Source organism: Nicotiana tabacum, chromosome 22, assembly GCF_000715075.1.
Source record: "Nicotiana tabacum cultivar K326 chromosome 22, ASM71507v2, whole genome shotgun sequence".
NCBI lineage: Eukaryota > Viridiplantae > Streptophyta > Magnoliopsida > Solanales > Solanaceae > Nicotiana > Nicotiana tabacum.
In genome coordinates, this window is record NC_134101.1 from 34,632,370 (window position 1) to 34,649,760 (window position 17,391).

General features: G+C 39.6%; 1 protein-coding gene across 1 annotated transcript; it reads right to left on the reverse strand.

Moving 5' to 3' along the window:
• Positions 1–13,469: 13,469 nt before the first annotated feature.
• On the reverse strand, positions 13,470–17,391 carry LOC107807224 (O-fucosyltransferase 36). The gene is made up of 3 exons (XM_016631567.2): positions 15,891–17,391; positions 15,402–15,651; positions 13,470–14,359 (listed from the first exon to the last, which is right to left on the reverse strand). The coding sequence occupies exons 1-3, from the start codon at positions 17,126–17,128 to the stop codon at positions 14,183–14,185; spliced, it is 1,665 nt and encodes a 554-aa protein (XP_016487053.1). The 5' UTR covers positions 17,129–17,391; the 3' UTR covers positions 13,470–14,182.

The window sequence follows — 17,391 nt, forward strand, 5'->3', positions numbered from 1 at the left end:
TTTTGGAGTGTTGGGCATCGATTTGAGTTGATTGAATGGCTTGGGATCCGGTTATGAACTTCAGAGCGAGGTAGGTCTCCTTTCTAACTCTGTAAGAGGGAATTAACCCCATAGGTGAATTAAACAAAGGTTTGTATCTAATTGTGGGGGCTACGTACGTATGAGGTGACGAGAGTCCGTACATAGCTACTATTATGCTATTGTCCGGGTAGTTTAGGACCCATATCATGCTATACTTGGAATGTTTGTGTCCTTACTTGCTAATATAATCACTTAGTCATGATAGAAATTGATAAAAGAATTGTGTAAAGTTAAATTCACTTACTTGAAGGTTTGTATAAGATACTTGACTGTAAATGAGAAACTTGTGTTTTCTTGAAAATAATTATTATTTGTGGATCGGGCCGAGTGCCTCGGTAGTAAATAGATGCATCTATGGTTCGCGCCATTCGACCCTCTGGCAGTGCACAGTTTAAATATTTATTGGATCGGGCCGTACGACCTCGGCATGATTTGCGCATGCTTGTATTGCTTGCCTTGAAATTTATAAATAACGATGTTGCCTCCCTGGTCTGAGATAAATTGATAAATTGATATGGCCTCATTGGCCGGAGATATAAATTGTTAAAAAGATGAAAATAAATTTGGAAATCCCCTATTAACAAGAGAACTATTTACTTGTCTCATGTTATTGTGTTTACCGCTGCTTCATAAAAATCCATAATTTATCATATCATTGGTATATTGATTATAGCCCATAGTAAGTGTCCGAGTCGACCCCTCGCCACTACTTCTTCGAGGTTAGGCGGGATACTTACTGGGTACGCGTTGATTTACATGCTCATACTACGCTTGTTGCACATTTGTACAGGTACATATATGACAAGTGAACTTGTGGGCGCATAGGCTCGGTCATTACGAGGACTTAGGTGAGCTGCAGCTTATGTACGACCCGCAATCAGCAGAGTCTCCTTCAGAGTATTGTATTGTCTTCCTGTCCAAAGTTGTATTCCGGACAGTTATTGTATTTTATTTTAAATTTCTAGAAAATGCCCATGCACTTGTGAAAGGAGGGAGTTACTTGATACGAAGAAGGATACAACATGACTTTGGATTGGAATGTATTGTCGCACCTTAGGTTGATGTCCATGATAAGTGAACGGACCTGTACAACTGGTGAATGAGCACGGGCTCATGATGGTTTATTGGCTTCACGGTAACTGTACTCGATGCAACGTTGTTGGAGGATATCGGTATGGAATTTCCACGGGTGGGTTATCTCCTGTGAGCATGTTAGCAGTCGCGTGGTGTTGATGAAGCTTCTACGAAGAATTCTACTGGCTACCCGGAATGAGATTGAATATGTAAATGTGGCTAGTGGTAAGTGTTCATTAAAGGTTAATGGAAGGATTTCGAGGAATTTGGAGGGTTGATTGTGCTAGATCATGTCGATGAAGGAAGAATCTTGGTGGGTTCCAGGTTTATACAATATTAGCTTCAAGCTAAGTGGGAGAGTCCCACTGCCTACAGTTGGATTGCATGGTCGTCTATTTATAAGATTTCTGGTTATCGGTATATTGATGGGTTATTACGACTAAGGAAAGAGAACATCAATGGTAATTTGAGTAAGCGATTTGAGGAATGCATGCTATAGTTGGCCTTATCGACTCATGCTCAGGCTTTGGGATGACTCAGGATTTATGCTTCATGTAGAGGCGAGTTCAAGGAAGATGATTCAGCCGGGTGCTTCTTTGAGAGGGCGTTCATGTGCTAGTAGAGCCTTGAAGTTGATTATATTCGGGACCAAGTCAGAGTGGGTGACTCTCAATAACGGTCCTAGTAAATTCAAAAGTTAAGGTGTGGTGTCTAAGGATTTCGAGTCTATGGTATGGTTGAATATCGAGCTTTTGCAGCAGATTATGATAAAGGAGCTTGGAGTGTTCTTTGTTACCTTTGGTCTACGGGGTATCATAAGAGGAAGGGAGTATGTAACTTTGGACTTATAGAAGAGTCATCAGAATGGGTATATCAGTTGAAGACGCGATTATGCACACATGGAGGATATGAAATGGTTCGTGGGTTTTGGGAACAATGTGGCCTCATGAAATGGGGTCACTCGGGATGAGTGCGGATTGAGTTCGTTATATTGATAAAGGAGTTGTTGTTATTTCTAAGGAAGATCTAGAGTAAGTTAGGAGAAGTCGGGTCTGGTTAGCAATGGTTGAATTGGCATAATGATGGCAATGATCAACTCCTTCAGTGTGTTGGGTTACTCATGTGATTGGTGACGGTACATGCGAGGTTTGACGGTTTCCGTAACTGATCTTATTTGGAGGCTTTCTAGTATTATGGCATATTATGTGCAGATGGATCCCGGAAGAGTTATGGTAGTTTAGACCACTACTCGAGGTTGGTATTTTCTGCGGATATGAGAATTCAGTCACGTGTTGTAATAGATCTCTTGAAACGAGTTAAGTAAAAGGTTTCTATATGATGAAGTGTTTACCCTATTAATAATTTGGAAGTTAAGATGAAATTTTTTCACTCTTGCGCATTGGCATGATTAAGTGTAGTGATCGGCATGGGATTCAGAAGTTGTGGATCAAGGTTGCAGTTTGGTGTCGACAAGAACGTCAAGAGCTCGGATGAGTAGGAAAGGATTCAGGTGGTTAGAGTAAGCTGGTATAGTCTTTAGAGTCACCTGAGATTGATGTCCTGTGTAAGAGGCTTTGAATAGTAATTTCGGATTTTTGATTTGCTTTACAGCAATTGTGCGGTCGGTGGTATGGATGTGCAGACTTGTTATCTGGTGTGGAAGGTCGTGGGAGCACGTCCCACGGGGAGATTGTATAAGTGTGACATGTAGTCACTTGATTGATTGAAGATTGGAACCAAGTATGAAGATTGCGGTACTATTGTTCATGTGAGAATTTATGCTTGGAGGGCGCTCGGTTCATTTGATTGTGGACTGTGAAGGTTTGTTCTGTATATGATGGTTTTTCTTGTGTGTTATGGGGAAAAAGGGTTATTATGAGCCCTTGAAGGATTATTAGACTAGTACAGTACGATCCGAATCGGCTTGAGGTCCGTGGATGGATCTAGATATGAATGTGGGCTCTATATCGCGCCGGATGTGTTCATTTTAGCATAGCGCTCCTTATGAAGGAGTATTCAGACGTTGGATGTCGTTTCATCGCCGGCTATTTCATATAATACTACATTGTGTCGTGCGAGTTTTGAAACGGCTTGGTAAGTTTTCTTATGTGTTGAGGTTCCGCATAAGGATGGTGTTATATGAGCAGGATGGCTCTCTAGATTCAAATCATATATCGCACCTTAGTTGTGCTTGAGTTTTGTAGCATATGGCGTTGTCGGTCCTCCCAGGGATGGTATGATGCACTTAGCGTGCTTATGTCCGATATTCAGATATTTTGTAGTAATGAGCATTCTAGCTCGGTAAGTATTTCCCTATAGATTCTTTTTGTGCAGATCGGGCGGCATGCTACCACGGGTATGTTGTTTGGATCGGGTTGCGCGTCGCAACAGTGGGATGTTGATTACAGACCCCTATATCTATTTTCGTGTGTTTGGTTTTCCATTTTCTGGGAAAGGTTCATAACACCTTTTCTGTTGTCTAATTAGTTGCGTGGGTTGAGTAATCCCTTCCAGGGTTCATTTTCCTTATGTATCACATTCGAGTGGGTAGCTTGTTGGCCCATTGTGGCATCACATATGACTTTTGATCGTGTCTGAGGTGGCTTGTTTCCTGAGCAGCTTATACTGGGTGAGACAAGATTTTTGGATCTGGGATCAGTGCGATCGGATTATATGAAGTATATTAAAGAGCAAATACCATTTACGGAAGCAATCACTGGCTTGACCAAGTACATGCAAAATCAAGATGCTAGAATTGACAAGCTAACAGATAAGGTAGGAATCTTGATGGAAGAAGAATCCACCCACGCACCTGGCAAGCTCCCAGAAGTTCCAGAGAGTGATTCTCCCCCAAGACAAGTAGCATCCGCGAAGGCTATCCCTGTCTCATCTGAAGGGATGATTCCAATCGATCAACTGAAGAGTTTATTGAAGGAACCATTAAGAACAAGTATGAAGTTGCTGTCAAGTCCTCCCTTACATGCGCAAAGCCGTACATTGCAAGGATCAATATGTTGAAGATGCCTGCTGGCTATCAACCTCCAAAGTTTCAACAGTTTGATGGTAAAGGCAATCCAAATCAACATGTGGTGCACTTCATTGAGACATACAACAACGCTGGGACTTATGAAGATTACCTTGTCAAACAGTTTGTACGCTCGCTAAAAGGAAATGCTTTTGATTGGTATACAGACCTCGAGGCGAGATCTATTGATAGTTGGGATCAACTAGAGTAGAAGTTCCTCAATCGCTTTTATAGCACAAGGCGCACTGTGAGCATGGTGGAACTCACAAATACTCGCCAATGGAAGGGTGAACCAGTCATTGACTTTATCAATCGTTGGAGGAATGCAAGCCTCAACTGTAAAGACAGGCTTAGTGAAGCTTCTGGCATAGAGATGTGCATCCAAGGCATGCATTGGGGATTATGCTACATCTTGCAAGGTATCAAGCCTAGCACATTTGAAAAACTTGCAACTCGTGCCCATGATATGGAATTGAGCATGACCTCTGCTGGAAATGAAAGGCTGCCCATCTATGAACCTTGCAAAGGGAACGACAAGCAAGAAGTCAGGAAGTGGGGCAAGTTCGTACCCAAGTCTGAAAGCAAAGAAGCTATGAATGTCAATACATCACCTGTAAAGTTCACGACGAAAGTGAGCAAGAAGCAGAGTATGAAATCCACTTCTTTTCATGATAAGCGAAGTGGAAAGTTGACTCTAAAAGAAATGCAAGAGAAAGAGTACCCATTTCTGGATTCTGATGTGCCAGCTATTTTTAAAGAACTCCTCGAGTTAAATCTCATTGAGCTTCTGGAGATGAAGTGACCAAATGAAGCTGGGAAAATAAATGACCCGAATTACTACAAATACCATCGACTTGTGAGCCACCCTTTGGAGAAGTGCTTTATCTTCAAGGACAAAGTTATGGACTTGGCTCGCAAAAAGAAGATCGTGCTTGAGGATGAGAAAGCAAGCGCAAACCAAGTCTCTATCACCTTTTGCTCATTCAGTCCGGGTTAATTTTGTGGTTTTAAAGAAAGTAAAGATGTAGAATTACTGGAGAACGACAAAGCTGAAGTCAATCAATCTGATGATGATGAAGGTTGGACGTTGGTGACTCGTCATAGGCACCACAAAAGGAGCCCACGAAAAGAATCAATAGAACAACCAAAAAAGAAAATAATAGTGAAAAGACACAGGAGATAGAATCCAGTTAAGCATTTGAAGAAAGAAAAAGTGGAGGTGCACCATCCTCAAAAGCCACGACATCCAGTGACCTTGGAGGATTTCTTGCCATGTTGGTTTCGCATGAAGATTTCCCGTGATAGTATTGAGGCCTCTTGTTGCAATGCTGATAAAGGGGAAGAAAAAAGTGATGACCTACCGTTGGCACCATCTCCAGAAAAGCTCATCGAGTCTATCCATCAAGAAGTTAACACGTGCGAGGAAAACGTTATGTTCACAAATGACGACCTTCTACTAGGTGACACTCTTTATAACCGCCCGTTGTACCTGGTTGGCTATATGCGTGATGAAAGGGTAAATCGAATTTTTGTTGATGGAGGATCCTCAGTGAACATCTTGCCAATTCGCACTGTGAAAGAACTTGGTATTCCCATGAACGAACTCTTGAAAAGTCATGTGATGATCCAAGGATTCAACCAAGGGGGGCAAAGAGCCATAGGTGCGATCATGTTGGGAATCACCATTGAAGATATGCAATCAAGTTCATGGATGCATGCGATCGATGCAAAGACTTCATACAACGTCTTGCTCAGAAGGCCTTGGTTAGATGAGAATAAAGTGGTTCCATCTACCTACCATCAATGTTTGAAGTACTACGAGGATGAAGTCGAGAAGAAGATAGTTGATGATGATGAGCCATTCACCGAGGCTGAGTCACACTTCGCCGATGCAAAGTTCTACTTGAAGAACCGCATTGTGAAGGAGCTAAAAGCTGATGAAGACATGAAAAGCAAGAATGGTGAGCCCACAACTAAAAGAGCTGAGGTGATTGCTGGTAGAGCCAAAGCTGTTACTGAGGAGGTACAACCCAACGCGAATAAATCTCATAGAGGGGATATTGCGTCTTATGGCAAGAAAGTAAGTCCTGCACTCCAATATGTCCCTAAAAGAAAGAAAGATGAAGGCGAATCATCTAATCTCCAAACTAACATGCTAAAGGAGTTAACTCTTCCGGTAAAACGAATTGAGGCAGTAAAGTTGTCCTCAAAGCCACTTGCAGGGTTTGTAGCCCAAAATAGTTTGCAGAATGTGGCACTCCCTATAAAGCGAACATATGAAGGTTTTGATCCTAGTGCTTATAGGCTATTTGCAAAAGCTGGATATAATCCCAATGAGCAGTCAAAGTTAGGGAAGCTCCCATAAGAAGATGCGACGAGGCAACCACGTGAAGGTTTGGGATACAAGCAACTGTCACCAGTACGCATCTCCATAAGAAGGGCGAGCAGCAATCATATCATCGTAGAAGACAAATCTGCCACTTCTAACAGACCTTCTGTCTTTGATCGACTTGGAAAATCAACTGTGAGAACTTCTGTATTTGAGAGATTGGGTCCATTAAAGAAGGGGAATAAGTTCTAGAGAAATTATCGAAATACAAAAACAGCCGCTTTGCCCAAAATTCAGAAGATTTCTAAAGATTTTCAAAGTTTGGTTCCTTCTAGAATGAAGCGACAAACAAAAGTCATGGTTTCGTGTGATGAGGTACTGAAGGTAAAGCCATACAGTGTGGTCTACACTAAAGAACGTGATGAAGACGAAGAAAGTGTGGGTTCTTCGTATCATGTTACTGCACAAGGCGAACATGGTGTTTTATCTCTAATGGAGGATGACGAGAAATTGGACAATGTTTCACCGTGTTATCATATATCCTTTAACGATGTGGATCCTCAAGAAGATGAAGATGCGAAAGATGCTCCACCCGAACTTGAAGAAGGGGTGAAGGCAACGATTTATGCCTTAAAAGAAGTTAACCTTGTCACTAATGAAAAACCAAGACCCACCTACCTAAGTGCTTTACTAGAAGTTGATGAATAAAGCACTTATATTGAGTTACTCAAGGAGTTTAGGGATGTCTTTGCTTGGAGTTACAAAGAAATACCTGGCTTGGACCCTAAAGTAGTAGTCCATCACATTGCCGTCAAGAATGGCGCTCGCCCTATTAAGCAAGCTCAAAGGCGCTTTAGGCCGGACTTGGTTCCCCTGATTGAAACTGAAGTTAACAAACTCATTGAAGCTGGATTTATTCGGGAAGTTAAATGCCTAACGTGGGTTTCAAGTATTGTCCATGTAAGGAAGAAGAACGGCCACATTCGAGTGTGCATCGACTTCAGGGATCTCAACAATGCGTGTCCCAAAGATGAATTCCCGCTTCCTATTCCAGAGCTGATGATCGATGCTACTACTGAGTATGAGGCAATGTCATTTATGGATAGTTCGTCAGGCTATAACCAAACTTGCATGGCACCAAAAGATAAATAGCTTACTGCATTCCGCACCCCAAGGGAATTTATTGCTACAGGGTAATGCCTTTTGGCTTGAAGAACGCTGGTGCTACTTATCAAAGGGCTATGTAGAATATTTTTGACGACCTTCTCCACAAAAATGTCGAATGCTATGTGGACAACTTAGTGGTAAAATCAAGAAAGAGGGGCGACCACTTGAAAGACTTGAGAATGGTGTTTGAGTTGCTCCGGAGGTACCAACTTAGGATGAATCCATTGAAATGCGCCTTTGGAGTTACTTCCGGAAAGTTCCTTGGTTTCATTGTCCGACATCGAGGGATAGAAATTGATCAAGCCAAAGTAGATGCAATCTTGAAAATGCCTGAACCTCGGGATATTCACGAATTGAAAAGTCTGCAAGGAAAGTTAGCGTACCTTAGGAGATTCATCTCAAACCTAGCTAGGAGGTGCCAACCAATCAGTCGCCTTATGAAGAAAGGTGTCCCTTTCAAATGGGACCAAGCATGTAGCAATGCCTTTGAGAGCATTAAATCCTACTTGATGAAGCCTCCGATTTTAGCAGCTCTTATACTTGAAAAGTCATTGATACTATATATTTCAGAATAAGAAAGGTCTATTGGAGCGATGTTGGCCCAAGAAAATAGTGAGGGGAAAGAAAACTCTCTTTACTACTTGAGCAGGATAATGACAGCAAACGAGCTGAATTATTCGCCAATTGAAAAGTTGTGTTTGGCGCTAGTCTTCTCAATTCAAAAGTTGAAGCACTACTTTCAAGCTCATGTTGTTCGTCTTGTTTCTAAAGCAAATCCCATCAAGTTTGTGATGTCAAAACCTATTCTTAGTGATCGACTAGTGAGATGGTATCTCCAATTTCAACAATTCGTGTACATCCCTCAAAAAACTGTAAAAGGACAAGCGTTCTTGGCAGATCACCCTATACCTATAAAAGGACAAGTGTTAGTGGGAGCTAACTGACGAACTACCTGATGAGGATGCAATGGTTATTGAAGTTCAGCCTCCATGGAAGATGTACTTTGATGGTGATGCACATCGCGGAGGAGCTGGTGCTGGTGTAGTATTTATCACTTCTCAAGGTGAAGTTCTGCCCTACTCTTTTACGTTGACGCAACTCTGCTCTAACAACGTTGCTGAGTATCAAGCACTAATACTTGGGATCGAAATGGTTGTTGAAATGAAGCGGTTGCAATTGCAAGTCTTTGGTGACTCTCAGTTAGTGGTCAATCAGCTTCTAGGTAGTTACGATGTCAAGAAGCCTGATGAGGCTGAAGGTGAAGAAAATGAACTCAAGCATCTTGCTGATGTTTCTGAAGTTGAGACAGAAGAATGGCGATAACCTATTATCGACTACTTATGCTATGGATACTTCTAGAAAATCCGAGGAGAAGGACTAAAATCCGTCGTCGTACACCTCGCTTCCTTTACTACAAAGATACTCTATACAGAAGGTCATTCGAGGGAATACTCTTGCGATGCTTAGGGGAAGAAGAAGCACTCCAAGCTTTGCAAGAGGCACATTCTGGGGTATGTGGGTCATACCAGTCTGGACCAAAGCTCCACTTCTATATAAAAAGGATGGGATATTATTAGCCAACAATGGTAAAAGATTGCTTGGACTACACTCGAAGATGTAAGGCTTGTCAATTCCATGCGAATTTTATTCATCAACCTCCTGAAGTGTTGTAACTGACTATGGCATCCTGGCCGTTTGAAGCTTGGGGATTGGATGTTGTTGGACCACAACCAAAGTCCTCTGGTGGGCACCTATACATCTTGGCTGCAACTGACTACTTCTCAAAATGGGCTGAAGTTGTTGCTCTTAAGGAGGTAAAGAAGGAAAATATTACAAGTTTCATCCGAGTAAACATAATCTATCACTTTGGCATTCCTCGTTACATAATAATGGATAATGGAAAGCCATTCGATAATAGGTTGATGAACAAGATTTGTGATCTCTTTGGCTTCAAGCAATGTAAATCTTTGATGTACAATGCTGCCGCCAATGGTCTAGCTGAGGCATTCAACAAAACTCTATGCAACTTGTTAAAGAAAGTCGTCTCCAAATCCAAACGAGATTGGAATGACCGTATGGAAGAAGCTCTATAGGAATATAGGACGACTCACTGCACACCAACACAAGCGACTCCTTATTCACTCATTTATGGAGTCGAAGTCGTCTTACCACTCGAGCGTCAAATACCTTCATTACGACTGGCTATTCAAGAAAGGATCACTGATGAAGAAAATGCTCGACTTCGATTAGCAGAGTTGGAGGCTCTTGATGAGAAGAGGTTGGAAGCTCAACAGAGTCTTGAATGTTATCAAGCTCGATTGTCTCACGCCTTCAATAAAAGAGTTCGCCCGAGATCCTTTCAAGTAGGGGATCAAGTTCTTGCCGTACGAAGACCCGTAATTATTTTCCATAAACCTGTAGGGAAGTTCACTTCAAAATGGGATGGGCCATATGTCGTACAAGAAGTTTACTCAAGTGGGGCTTACAAGCTGGTTGGTGCAGATGGCATGAGAATCGACCCTATCAATGGAAACTTTTCGAAGAAGTATTATCCTTGAAGTTGAAACGCTCCTTGACATGAGCATAAATTGTATCTTCCTACACTCCTGGCCCGCATGAGTCTTAAACTGTGTACGACCCACCACCAAAAAAAGGATTGCTAGGTTGAAAACCTCGAAAGAGTTTGCTTAGGCAAAAGTTAGGACATAAAAAAAAAGAGTCCGCTAGGTTGAAAACCTCGAAAGAGGCAGCCTAGGCAAAATTTAGGACGTAAAAAAAAAAAGTCCGCTACGTTGAAAACCTCAAAAGGGGCGGCCTAGGCAAAAGTTAGGACATAAACAAAATAAAAAAAATGAGAAAAAAAAATATCACCCATTCTGGACTACAGTATGACTTGATCCTCTTCACCGAGGTACGTAGGCAGCTTAGAGTTTCATTCTGAGTTCAGTCGCATAAGTTCAAAAGATGCATAATGCCCTAGTCGTTGTCCAAATGAAGTATGATGGAAGTAATTCATTCAAACAATACTTGAAAATCAGGCTGAAATTTCATTCTTCTTTTGAACTTTGGATCTCATATGACTTAGAGGGGCAAGCCTTCGTGATAAACCAATGTCTTCAATGGGGCGATTATAGTCTTTTAGGAGGCTACCAAGTATTTGCACTGAAGTTCAGGGATTTACTATGTCTTCGTGTTCACCAAATCTTTAAGTCCTCCGGTCTTCAAGTTTGCTGCTCTTCAAGTTGAAATATTTAAACCCTCCAAGTCTCCAAGTCTTCAAATTGAAGTCTTCAAATCCGTCGATCTTAAAGTTGAAGTCTTCATGTTCGCCACTCTTCAAGTTGAAGTCTGCAAAGTCTGTCAAATCTTCAAAGTTTCCAAATATTCAAGTCAATGTCGTCAAGTCCACGAAGTCTTCGAAAGGAAACTATAACTTTCCAATCTTAAGGTGGACATATAAGTCCCTTTGCACCTTAAGTTTGCCTCTTCGTGGGTTTGTCCTTAAAAGGAAACTATAACTTTCCAATCTTAAGGTAGACATATAAGTCCCTTTTGCACCTTAAGTTGGCCTCTTCGTGGGTTTTTCCTTAAAAGGAAACTATAACTTTCCAATCTTAAGGTGGACATATAAGTCCATTTGCACCTTAAGTTGGCCTCTTCGTGAGTTTGTCCTTAAAAGAAAACTATATGAATCCTGATTGCGTCAAATCTGATTGCAACAATCGTAGTATTTTATTGTCTATAAATTTATTGTCTACAAATTCTGATTGCGTTAGGAAAATAATCGAAACTGAAAAATATTGCAACAATCGTAGAATTTTATTTCAAATATTTGAGTGTACAATCTCTATGAATCCTCCGATTCTTCTTTCCAATAGAAAATAAATTCAAGGGCCTTTGAGCTTGATCTTGAATCTATATTTGTTTCCACGAACGATGATCTTGAATTCAACTAGCACGAACTTTGATTTGAACTCGTACTCCTTGAATCTCAACTTGTTATTCGTTCTTGAGCTTGAACTTGATTTGTTCTCCGTTCTTGAGCTTGAAACTTGAACTTGATTTGTTCTTCGTTCTTGAGCTTGAACTTGAACTTGAACTTGATTGCTTGAACTTGAAACTTGTGGAGGAATTTGCAGTGTTTGATCCATTAGCTCTTTCTTGCTTCTTGTTATAACTTATGATATTTTTTTCTGGGTTATGAAGACCGCTATTTATAATTGTGGGAAGGAAGAGTTATGATAAGAACAAACTCTTTCCGACCAATCAAATTGAAGTGTGACAAGGCCACGTTTGATTGGTCAGAACATGTCACTTGCACACGTGACGCGGTTTCATTATCCTTTTAATGTGACTTGGCATGCATTATAATTTTGACACGTGTTATGATCCCATTGGCTCTTCCGTTTGACTTGGCGTGCCACGTCATTTGACACGTGGCACCAAACTAGGCCTCTAAGAATATGGCATATTAGGCCTAATGAAGTGGACTCATTATTTGTAGTCCAACTAAATGGATTAGCCCAATGGATTAAGACTTATTTATTTAGTCCATATATATTTGGACCTATATAATTAATCTAATTATATTAGTCCATAATATTTAGTTGGACTAACATATTTAAATATATAGTCCAAATCATTTTATTAAATTTAAATCCATTAAATTTTGTATGCCTACAGAAGTCACAATGAATGAAGAGGCGTGGGTAATGTTTATAAATTTTTTAAATTAAGATAAATGGTTAAATTGAAAGGGAAAAGTAAAAAAAAAAATGAGAAAAAGATAAATAGGTTTCCTACAATACAAGAGATGCCACACCATCTTGCCAAATCACTCCTTTATATATAGATATATAGATTAAATAATTGAATCTTAGTAATTAAAAATTGGAATGAGAACATATACTGATCACTTAATAATGATTAAGTGAAGATACTTGTGCATTCATTATTTTGGTGTATACAAAGGTGCGATAAGTTTTTATCTAATTATACTACCATATTAATACGTGTTTTTCTCTTTCATTCGATTATTTGATCTTCTGCGTGACCCTGAAAAGTTAACTATGACTTTTTTTTCTCCGGAAGGAAATATTCACAACTTAATTAGAGATTTGAAGGATTGAGAAGACATGTGAATAATACTAAGAGCCTGTTTGGATGCAAATCTAGCTTTTAAGCAGTTTTTAACTTGTGGAAGTGTTTGGCAACCAAAAAATGGGCTTAAAAAAAGTTAAAATCTGCTTTAAAAAAGCCAAAACAAATAAGTTGGAAAACCCAACTTTTTCTAAATTGGCTTAAAAGCCATATTGCTTTGACCAAAGATATTACATTCTTATCCCTTATAATTTTTCTTAATCCCGAAATTACCCCTAAGTAAAAACCCTACAACATACTATTTTTTTTCCCCATTCTCCAATATTTGTCAATTTCTTGAAGTTCTTAACGTGAAGCAAACAATAGTTTTTTTAAATAATGTTTGATATATTCCAATATTTTGTAAATATTGTTCTTTTAGCTTCTTTTTTTGATTCCATAACATTTAATTTTTTTGGTCGTTGAATCCTTCCTTTTTTTTAAATTGGTGTAACTATATTCTAAAATCAAATCATTCAATGAATTTACGTGTTGCCCCTGAATTTGAAGCTATGAACGGAAAATATAATATTATGGTCATCATCTTCTTTATAATGTTAACAACTTTAAGGATATTTCAGTCATTTTAACAAGAAAACGTGCTTACCAGCACTTTTACCAAATACTTCATCAGCTTGTTTTAAGTTTCAGCACTTTAATCCAAACACGTAACTGCTTATTTATAAAACAAGTTCCAGCACTTATAAAATGCTTTTAAGCACTTAACTTAAAAGCCACTTTTTTTAAGCCAATCCAAACGGGCCCTAAGTATGCATTGTGTACAAACTAAATTACAATGGTACACTACAAATGCATACGAGCGAACTACTTCTGTCTCCTTTAATAAAATTACATGGTCAATTTGAATGCATGCTTCCCCTCACGGAAAAATGCAAACTCCTGGAGCAAATTCCCTCTGCGGTTATAAGCTTCTGTTCATCAAGTGAAAAAGGAGAGTTAACCCGCTTTCTCTTTGTAAAGATGCATGATGTACAAATAGCACCTTTCTCTTCCGTGAGCTGTGAGCAGCAGACCAAATAACGCTAATCATGATCAAGTAACACTAGGTACAAGGAGCAAGACAATGACCATCTCCTAAAGCTAATAATATTGATACACTAGATTACAGATCAAAAGAATCGGGCCAATATGCCTTCTGCCGCAATGAGACTGCAACCCAAGTACGGAACGTACTTGACATTGACAGAAATCAGTCCTAACTTCTAAACTAGCGTATTCTTTCATTTCTCCAAATAAGTAGGGAATTCAACTCAGGCATGGTAACTTGTTAGAAACGCCTTCTGGTAATTCCAGCTTCAGGAGCAGAATGTGTTACCTGACTATAAGAAAATCAATCATTATCAGGTTCACTCATCATCCGCAATGAAGTTCGGACGTTCACCCTGGCATAAATACTCATCACAAAGTGATGCTGATCCCCAATCCTTCCGAAGCCGCAAAATATCCTCTGTGAAAGTAGAGCCCATTGATCCAATAAACACGCCAGACAGAGCACAAATGGTCTTGTCCAGCATAGCTTCCACCTTCATGAAGATTAAAAACAGACTTAGGAGAATGCGGAAAAAAAAAAAGATCCAAAAGAGAATGTATAATGGCTTATCACCCTATGTCAATATTTATAACAAGAGTTGCAGAAGAATGTTCTATGAAAAAAGACTGGTTCTTATACATTTGTCTTAACATCGTTTCATACAATATTGTGGAGAAGCCATAAAACTATGCAATATTGAGGAAACATGAGTCATCTTGGATTGATGACTTTGAACGGCATATTTAATAGGCAGTAGGATCCAAGGATTTTAGTTGAACGAATTGTCTTCATTTAATCCAGATTTTGAGGTCAGTCAAGTAAAATTTTATTTTAAACGCAAAACAACCTAGTTACAACAACTTGCCTGTTTATACAATCCTTCTCGTGTAGCGTGCTTTCTTGTCCATCCCAAAGTTCTATCGTGTTTAAAAAATGAAGTTCATTTCTTTTACGAGTGCAGAAACAATTTCAGTTTCATAGAACAGGGAAGGAGGGAGGTAAGGAACCTTGAATGGATAGTGAACTACAGAAGCAACAATAATAATTAGAAGGTTAGGATGGCTAGCAAATCTAGGGAAAAGATTAGGTCTACTCTCATTATTGGATTGATTACAGTATGGTTTATTTTTACCATACTTTCGGCTTTTTCTTATTAGCTAAAACTAAATTAAAAATGAAATTAACTTGATCTGTCTAAAATTGATTCAGATGCAAGTACAATGTGGAGATGAGCAATCTTCTTCCAGTTTTAGGCTGAAGCAGACCTAGAAATTTAGATCAGACACTCTATCCTTAACTAGGTTTAATAGGATGTCTATTTAACTTCAATCAAGACCAAGGGTTTACCCAGGTAACTCAATTTGCTTTTGATAAGCTAAGATTTAGAGAAAAGGCTGGGTCCATATTAATAGTGCAAAGTAGATCCAGTAACAAAGTGGCCAACTGGTTTTCTCAGTAACTGATACATAAATTATTACCAGTAATCTGCATGAATATCAACCAAGTGCATTTCCAAGAGTTGGATTCTAACTCACCTGACGATCTCCTTCAAGCCCATGCCTGTACAATAAAGCATCCCATTTCTCAGCTGAATTTCGAGCAGGCCTTCTAACAAGTGGTACAGTTTTCCCATTGACAACAACAAGTGACTGAAGTAGACCAGTTTCACTTTCTGCAGCATCTGTGGAGAGATAAATTACTGCTGAATTGGCCCTTTCAACCACACGGTTGATACAATCCGCAGCTTGAGGAACAGGATAGAAGCAACTTGGTGTTTTGGCATTGCTATGAAATAGACAAATAAAATTGGAGGCAAGGAACTATGTCATGATAAAAGTACTAAGCTTAGAAGCTTTGGTAACTGTAGCAGTAATATGAATTTTTAAACTGTTATGATACTAAGGCAATTTGGTAATAAGATTATTAGAAATTCCAAAAGTCCCTGCCTTTGATTCCCACTACTAGAGCATATGCTAAAGCACAAATAATTGAACAGTAAATACAGCTAGGAAAAGCAAATATACCAGAACTTCAAAAAACCGTGTCTGCGGAAATGAAGAGCTATAAAGTTCTCTCCCAAGAATGTTTGGATGAAACGCTGGGCAGTGAGCAAAATAAGACGACTTGGCTCAACGAGTGTCTTGCATTTGTGTGAAATGGGGCCACCAGGTTGCATTACCCATTCTTTTTCCACATCGGCAAAAAATACATCACCAATTGCAACAATATCATCATCCGAGGAAAATTTTGTCATAATGTCTTGAACAGTCCTTGGCTTCGGGTTCTTAACATCCTCAATCCAAGCAGCTTCGAGCTTATTCATAGAAACCCCTAATGACTTCAACTTCTTAACACGCTCTTCATCCATAAAACAAGGCTGTGGCTGAGAGAAATAGCAAATGAATTTATCTATGTGCATATGACCTTTTTGTCCTTTTGCAAATTCCTCAAATGTTACAACTACTTTTCTCCCCAAGCATTTGTCAATATGATCAATATCTAACACTCGATGAAATTCATAGTCTACTTTAGAGCTAGGAATGATCAAAATGCGGTTAAGCAACGCTGCAAAAAACATATGCTTTTCCAAACAAATTAAATGATTTAACATCTGCCCCGACACACAAATTGCAAACAAATACTTATCCGGCCTTGGCTTCCACTCAATAGTTCTCCTCTCAGACAATCTATAATCCACCTTCCTACAGCTATGTAAATCACCATAGCCGTCGAGACTAGTATCTGTAACATTATCCAATGCACTTAACGAGTTCCCTAATTGATGAGACCACAAAAGAGCTTGTTGAATTTGCTTATTTAATGAAATCTGACTGAGCAAATCCGATTTCAGTTTATCTAAATTACTGTTATTGGCAATAGGCTTATTAGAAGAATTATCAAGCAATGTGTGGTTCCACAACTTGAAAAGCCCCAAGTTTTGCTGTCTAAGGAGATACAGTGCCCGCAATTCGGACTCGCGCATGCGATTGATGGAGGCATCGTAATTAACGTTTATAACGCTGGTTTTGAAGAGGCTTTTAATGTCTGTGGTGAAGTAAAGGATGAGGATAATAACTGGGAGTATAATCGCTAAGAAATACCTCTTATTGAAGCTGAAATTGAAGCGGCGAGTGTTCGCAGTTTCGTCAATTTGGAATGTGGTGCGCTGCGGAGATTCGGAACGATGGTTTCGGCGTTCACTTTGCGCTATCAGATTCTCATGATCCTCTTCTTCATCAGAGGATTCTCTCTCCATTCTCATAATATTTTCAAGGAAATCAAATGTGCATTAGTAATTTTGAGAATTTTCTTTATCTCTTCTCTGTCATATGGAAACAGCGTCTGCTTTACGATGGAACTGAGCAGGAAACTGCAGAAATATGAGCGGAGAAGAAGAAGAAGAAGAAGAAGAAGAAGAAGAAGAAGAGCGAGTTGGAGCAGTGTGTGTATGGTTTGGGGTCCAAGTGTAAAGTGAACAGAAAGCATCTTCGTGATTCGTGAAGCTAGGAGGTATTTGGTTTCCAG

Excerpts from the sequence above, each read along its gene's own strand:
- LOC107807224 (XM_016631567.2), bottom strand. The coding sequence starts at position 17,128 with ATGAGAATGGAGAGAGAATCCTCTGATGAAGAAGAGGATCATGAGAAT. Across the intron at positions 15,652-15,890 it reads CACGGTTTTTTGAAGTTCTG|CAATGCCAAAACACCAAGTT; the intron begins GTATATTTGCTT and ends TCTATTTCATAG. Across the intron at positions 14,360-15,401 it reads GGCTTGAAGGAGATCGTCAG|GTGGAAGCTATGCTGGACAA; the intron begins GTGAGTTAGAAT and ends ATCTTCATGAAG.